Source organism: Chanos chanos, chromosome 7, assembly GCF_902362185.1.
Source record: "Chanos chanos chromosome 7, fChaCha1.1, whole genome shotgun sequence".
In the NCBI taxonomy this organism is placed as follows: domain Eukaryota; kingdom Metazoa; phylum Chordata; class Actinopteri; order Gonorynchiformes; family Chanidae; genus Chanos; species Chanos chanos.
In genome coordinates, this window is record NC_044501.1 from 36,990,490 (window position 1) to 36,997,989 (window position 7,500).

At 45.0% G+C, this 7,500-nt stretch overlaps 1 protein-coding gene across 1 annotated transcript in view; it reads left to right on the top strand.

Moving 5' to 3' along the window:
- The window catches only part of LOC115816307 (urea transporter 2), an 11,261-nt gene that overhangs the window by 896 nt on the left and 2,865 nt on the right, over nt 1-7,500 (top strand). The window contains exons 2-5 of the mRNA XM_030779266.1: nt 815-1,004; nt 1,206-1,334; nt 1,429-1,621; nt 2,994-3,141. Of these exons, the coding sequence (XP_030635126.1) occupies nt 815-1,004; nt 1,206-1,334; nt 1,429-1,621; nt 2,994-3,141 (660 nt within the window). The remainder of the gene's footprint in view (nt 1-814; nt 1,005-1,205; nt 1,335-1,428; nt 1,622-2,993; nt 3,142-7,500) is intronic.

The following is a 7,500-nucleotide window of genomic DNA, read 5'->3' on the forward strand; positions in this document are numbered from 1 at the left end:
TTTACGAAGCACCACTTCAACAATAGTGACACCCCATATTTGTCACACAGGGGTTAAAGGCAAAGTACCATTTTATCTAACGATGTCTAACAGTCATTAAATATTCACCTTCATTAAAAATGTACCTCCTACAGCAGTGTTGCTTAACTCCCCCCAGACAGAACATTTCAGTTCATACCCAACACCGGCATGCTCGACTCAGGGAAACCAAAGACTCAGGAATCAGTAGATTAGAATACGTCAGGGTTGGAGAAAAAGATTTGCTGTCTTGTGGGTTCCCAGGCTTGGAGCAGACAGCACCGCTGCTAATGTCTCTGAAGCCATTTGGAACACGTGCAGGGTGGTTTGAAATGGCTAGGAGCATCAGAAGCGATGTAGTGAATTTTGTGTGTGTGTGCATGTATGTGTGTGTGTGTGTGTGTGTGTATGTGTGCATGTGTGTGTGTGTGTGTGTATGTGTGCATGTGTGTATGTGTGCATGTATGTGTGTGTGTGCGTGTGTGTGTGTATGTGTGTGTGTGTGTGTGTGTGTGTGTGTGTGTATGTGTGCATGTATGTGTGTATGTGTGCGTGTGCGTGTGTGTGTGCGTGTGTGTATGTGTGCATGTATGTGTGTGTGTGTGTGTGTGTATGTGTGCATGTATGTGTGTGTGTGTGTGTGTGTGCGCGTGTGTGTGTGTGTATGTGTGCGTGTGTGTGTGTGTGTGTGTGTGTATGTGTGTGTGTGAAGAAGCAGGTCATCATCAGTCTCTGCGTGTGTGAATCTCAGTACACAGTGTGTGTGTGTGTGATTGTGATCTGTGTGGTGTCTTAGATAAGCCCTTTCCTCTGAAGTTGCTGGAGTGGTGCTTGAGGGGCGTGGCCAGGGTGATCCTGGCCAATAACCCGCTGAGTGGTGCTCTGATTCTGGTTGCCCTGCTGCTGCTGAGTCCCTGGCAGGCCTTACTGGGAACACTAGGCCTCCTGTCCTCCACACTCACTGCCATTATCATTGGGCAGGACAGGTTAGGAAGATGACACGCTCGCATGCACGCGCTCACACACACACAGACATACAGACACACAGACACACAAACATGCATATAAACACACACCCACATATGCAAACTTTATAATGGTTGATATTGGTCTATTAAAGGTGGAGAATTGGTCTAAGTGAAAGAACACTTTGCTTTGTGTGTGTGTGTGTGTGTATTTGTGCACAGTGCAGAGGTGGCTGGTGGTCTCCATGGTTTCAATGGAATGCTGGTAGCTTTGCTGATGGGTGTGTTCAGCGCTGCAGGAGACTGGTACTGGTGGCTTCTGCTCCCAGTCTGTATGGCTGGGGCTACGACGTAAGAAATAAACAGACACACACACGCGCACACACACACACACACACACACACACACACACACACACACAATTAATCTTTCTGTGTTGTGTCAGTACATTCTTGTTCAGTGGGCTGGCTCCTTTACTGGACCGTTGGGATCTGCCTGTCAGTGTGTTTCCCTTTAACACGGTCATTGTGCTATACCTGGCCTGCACTGGCACTTCTAATGCCTACTTCCCAAATCACCCTGCCCTGCCACCAGGGGCAGTAGAGAGCCACAACCACACCCAGCTGGACATCCAACAGGTGAGTGCATGTGAGAGAGAGAGAGAGAGAGAGATAGATAGATAGATAGATAGATAGATAGATAGATAGATAGATAGATAGAGGGACAGAGAGAGAGAGAGAGAGGAACAAAGAAAGAAAGAGCTCTTGGAATCATTACCAGTGATGCATGAATGTAAAACAAGTGTCATTTACAACAGAATATTTGTAAGAGTTTACACTGATGGAGTGAGAGAGAAAGTTACTACATAGGAGAAATGAATGGAAGAAAGAGAAAGAGAGAGAGATGGTTTGCACGAGGCTCATTAGATGGCAGGAGAGAAATAGAGTTTCGTGGAGAGAGAGAGAGAGAGAGAGAGAGAGAGAGTGAAAAACACTACGTGCAATCGTCTGCTTTCATCCTCTTCTCATCGTTCTTTAAAACATATTTCTACTTTTCTCCTCCTTTCCTCAGTCGTCTCCTCCCCTGTCTCTTTCTCTCCTCACTTCTTTCCCCCATCTTTACAATTTATCTTCCCCCCATGTTGTGTTCCTTCTCCCTCTCTCTCTCTCTCTCTCTCTCTCTTCCTTCTCCTCCTCTTCACCTCCTTCAGGCGAGTGTGTGCGTCTGTGTAAGTGCGAGTAGATGAGATGGCTGATATTTAATGCTTGTCTGCTTGTATTCTCGTTTAACCTGCCGGCTCCAAGTCTGTTGTGTTAAAGCCGCAGCATCCAAAGAGCAAACTCCCCCGGGCTGCGTTTGTTTTGAGTCAAATCCCAGCCCTGCCGCCGCAGTGCCATAGTATCATAGGCAGTTTAGTTCTTATCGCTCGTAAATACACATTCAAATAGCTGCAGGTGCATCTGTCTCGTTTCCATGGAGATTGCTCGCAATTTGTGTGAGTGAAGGGAAAAGGGGGGGGGGTGTTAAGGAATGGAGTTGTAGGAGGAGGAGGAGGACTAGGAGAGAGAGAGAGAAAGAGTGAGAGAGAGAGAGTGAGAGAGAGAGAGAGAGAGAGAGAGTACAGACAGTCATAACTTTTAGACATTAATCCATCTTTCTCTAGCAGAGTCATGAATATTCCGTCGGTGCAGTGGAAATTTACTGGGCGAATCGGTGCTTGTTACTGATTGCTTAAAATGTGATCAATTTAAAACAGGCTTTAGTTGCTGAGACTTTAACATTACTTATAGTTTTTCGTTATCTTACATCTACAAAACAGTAACCACCAAACGTACAACACGACGGTCATTCTTCTCTCCTGCAGGTTTTTCCACTTATAACAATAATTAAACCATAACAATGCTTTCGCATGTGACAGGAGTATAAACGAAATGCTCTCAAATCCGGCAACTTTATAAATAAACCGTTGAAGCGACATCTGAGTTTGCTGACAGACGCCATTCCTCTCAGCTCCTGCAGGGGGTGCCATTGGGCGTGGGGCAGATTTATGCTTGCGGGGCCCTGGGCCCCTCTCTGCTCATCCTGGGGGCCGTCCTGCTCTTCTCACCCATCATGGCCATCCACGCTGTGCTGGGCTCCGGGATCGGCACGTTGGCAGGTCAGAGACACGTTTTCTCTCACTTTTCTACATTTTATTTGCATTTTTTGATGTGTCACGGCACTGAAACAGTGACAGGCAACTCTTTATACCGTGTAGCCCCCGTGTTTACAACTTGATTTAAAAATATGTCAAAACGTATTTCAAAACTGTGAAAATCAACTGAGGAACCAAATGTGTCAAAAAAAAAAAAAAATCCATCCATTTCAAAAAATTAAATAAATCCCATACCTGCATAACAACAAACAGGAAACACTTGTCAAAGTAAGAAGTCATTAGTCTGAACAGGGCTCTTGCATCGTATGTCTAAAATTGTACTGACGTTAATTTACTTGTATTGATTATAGCAGTAGAATAACTGTATAGCTGTATTGATTATTGCAGTAAAATAACGTCTTACTTTGACCTTGAGTGAGACTATTATCTTTATTCAGTAAATAATAGATAAGTCTTACATGGTACGTCGATGACAATCTCTTTCATTGGCCCATACTTTACCTCAACCAGAATGTTGACGATTGCCATGCCAACCAACTTGTGATGTCAGTGGATCTGCATTACTGGGTTTAAAGAGCCATCCTGTTCTAGAACATTCATAAAAGCTTACTTTTGGAAAGGGTGAAGACGTGACAGGGAAGTGACTCATAGCGTAGAGAGAATACAGTGTGGGCAAAAACAAAATTCAATACCTGGAAATGTTTCGCTACAAAGGGTACAGGATCATTTCAGTGGATGGATTATGTACGTATTTCAGATTCATGCAGCCCAGTGAATTAATGTGAAAATTTGCTATTGCCGGGACAGACCGCAGAGCTGTGTTGCAGTCAGACTGGGTCAGACAGTCCTGAACTCCCACACAAAGCAGACAGGTCGCCGGTCTCTGTTAGCCTCTAATTAGGTGTTGTCTGCTGGCACACAGTTTTATGTAAAACACTCTTCTTTTCCCAGAACACACACACACACACACACACACACACACAGTCCCAGACCCAGGCGAAGACACCGACACACAGACACACAGACACACAGACACACAAACAATGCAATGCAGAAAAAGCATGTGAGTCATTACTTTGCAGATTGCACTGAGAGATAAAGCCAGAGTCCAAATCACATCTATACACACACACACACACACACACATACACACACACATACACTCACCCTCTACACACACACACACACACTTATATATTCACACACAGATCCCCTGCAGTTTGATTCACGCCTGAGAACTTCAAAGCTTTTTGTATTATGCTCTTTGAGAAAAGTTCTGATCAAAGGCATCAGATGAGAAGGAAACAGGAGAGAGAGAGAGAATGGAAGAGAATACTTGTGTGGGAGGTATGCTTGGTAAAGTTTTACTGATTTGCTTTCTTTGCTATTTTGCAAATTTGACTTCTTTTTCTCTCAGAGGGACTGGGAACAAGAGCAGAAACGCTTGCAGCGAAAGCGACTTTTGATTTCGCTTTCAATCTCATCCCACGTAACGCTTAAGTCTGGGTTCGAGTCATGTATTTTAGCCATCATAAATATTATTTTTGAGTCTACTGATATGAGTCTCATCTTTAATATTTTGTGGAAAAAAATGGCAACAAATTTAACTCTGGAAAATAAACGGAGTAAATTAGGTTCACATGTTCTGCCTTTGGTCCTTTTGATTGAGGTTCAGGAACATGGAGGACAGATGCAGACAACTTATTCAACACACAATCTCTCTCTCTCTCTCTCTCTCTCTCTCTCTTTCTTGCACAACAAGATGCAAGTCTGAGAGGCAGAACGGGTTCACAAACTAAGTGACTAAGTGAGAAAGAGGGAGGGAGGGAGGGAACGAGGGAACAAGGCTAGGTGTGAAGAGAGAGAGAGAGAGAGAGAGACAGAGAGAGAGAACGTCCACAGGGACTGTAAAGTCATATTCTGTTCCACTCATTCGGTCTTCTCTGTCACTCTTTCAAAACCCCTCGTTTGTCAGCACTTGTTTGTCACTCTCTGTCTCTCTCTCTTCTCCGCTCTTCCACTAATGGACCCTTTTTCTGTCATCTAGTGTTTCTTCCTTTTTTCTGTGCTTCAGTCCGATGGCATGAAAGAGACGAAACTTAAAAATAAATTTTACGTAACATCCGCCTCACGATACAGTGTAAGGGCACGTTCAGTCGCTTTTTTTCTTGAAAACGCTCTTCAGACCCATAGCAATCCAGAGTACAGCTGTTTAGCGCTAGTTCTGAAACAGCGAAAACGAGGCTAGCATTTGCTCTCGCTTCTCAAACGTCCTCCCGAGAACCGAGCGCGTGGGGCGATCAGCCAATCAGAGACGCGCGGCCCTTGGCTACCAACAGAAGGACGCGACACGGCACCCGGACGGGGGGGGGGGGGGGGGGGGGGGGTCTGTTTCGTGCGCTTCTGCGTGAAAACCGATAAGAACAGATGTTGAGTTTTTTTCCCATAGGAAAAAACAGCAGCAGGTTTTTACCGGCACCTGTGTCACTTTGACTCATTTCCTTTACAAAAAAAATAAAAAAATAAATGAACATGAACATGAAAATGATTTTAATAAGAAGAAACAAACTCATGGAGTGATCACCTGTGCTGTTTTGGTATTGTATTAGGGGTCTATGAGTGAGCAATGTCAGTAAACAGTGGCTAAAGGTGGTGATATTAAACATAAGCCAGATGGAATATGACAGACGAGATGTGATGCAAATCCACAGAGCTCACTGTTTGCTGAAAAACATTTCGTAAAGTGAGCAAATTAATACTCCCACGTATTGGATGCATGCGCGCGCTCACACACACACACACACACACACACACACACATACACACATACACACACACTCACACACATGCACACACGCACGCACACGCACACACACGCGCACAAAATACATGTAACCATGGTAACAATGCAAATAGGAGTGAAAATGTATTCACGGCGCCGCACAGATGCTAAAAAGTAGGTTATTGAATTATGATGACACACATACAGTTTGGTTTATGTAACTTCCATCCCTGACAACCTTTCACAACTGTACAAATTCAGCAAAAAAAAAAAAAAAAAGGGTTAAGTTCCCCTTTAAGGACAGGTTTACCCCCCCACCCCTTCTTTTTCTTTTTTTTTTCACTATCTTGTGACTCGCCGTAAAAAAATTCAGTGTGGGGGGGGGGGGGGGGGTGTTGATTCACTTCCCTGGTAATGACACCAGAGCTTCAGGATGCTAACAGCTAATCTAGTGCCGAGATGTGAAACAGCCAAATCATGGCCCCCAAGTCTCCCGTTGTCTCCTGCTGGAGCCGCTTAATGGTTAGTGTTTTTAAACTAAGCTCTCACAGTGTGTGGAATATATATCAGAACAACATCATAAAATAAGATAGAAATAATAGAGGTGTCTCTTCTGTAAGTTTTGTTCTAGTTGGAAACGTAATAATAACCATTTACAATAAAAACTAGCTACATAGTCCGGGCATACGTGACAAAAGAGGTCAAAAGAAGTGTGTGACTCTACTGAGAGGAGAGGAGAGGAGAAGAGAGAGGGAGAGGAGAGGAGAGTGAGAGGAGTGGAGAGGAGAGGGGAGGTGAGGAGAGGAGAGGAGACAAGAGAAGAGAAGAGAAGAGGAGAGAGAGAGAGAGAGAGAGAGAGAGAGAGAGGAGAGGAGAAAAGCGGAGAGGAAAGAAGAGAAGAGGAGAGGAGAAGAGAGGAGAGGAGAGAAGGGAAGAGGACAGGAGAAGAGAGGAGAGGAGAGGAGAGGAGAGGAGAGGAGAGAAGGGAAGAGAAGAGAAGAGAAGAGAAGAGAAGAGAAGAGAAGAGAAGAGACAGAGAGAGAGGAGAGGAGGGGAGAGGAGAGGAGAGGAGAGGAGAGGGGAGTAGAGGAGATTAAAGGAGAGGCAAAGCACAGAGAGGAGTGTTTCTCTCTGGGTTCATTTGATGAGAGAGGAGAATAGAGGTTACGATTTGGCACAGTAAAGGGAGCAGATCTTTCTAAGGAGGTTAAATGGTATATCGACTGCATTAACTGGAGTGGTAGCAGTGAGCTAAGAGGCTGTTTGAAGTAATAGGAGAAGAAAGGCTGTGATTAAGGGTATTTGCATGGGGTGGGGGGTATGAGTAGCACAGTGACTCACCAAAGGCCTGCTGGTACTGACAGGAGCCCTGTGCGTGTGTGCGCGTGTGCGTGTGTGTCTGTGTGTGTCTGTGTGTCTCTGTGTGTCTGTGTGCATGCGTGCGTGTGTGTCTGTGTGCGTATGCGTGTGTGTGTGTCTGTGTGTCCGTGTGCATGCGTGTGTGTGTGTGTCTGTGTGCGTATGTGTGTGTGTGTGTGTGTGTGGACTGTGCAAAAGTATCCTAAACTACATAACATCAA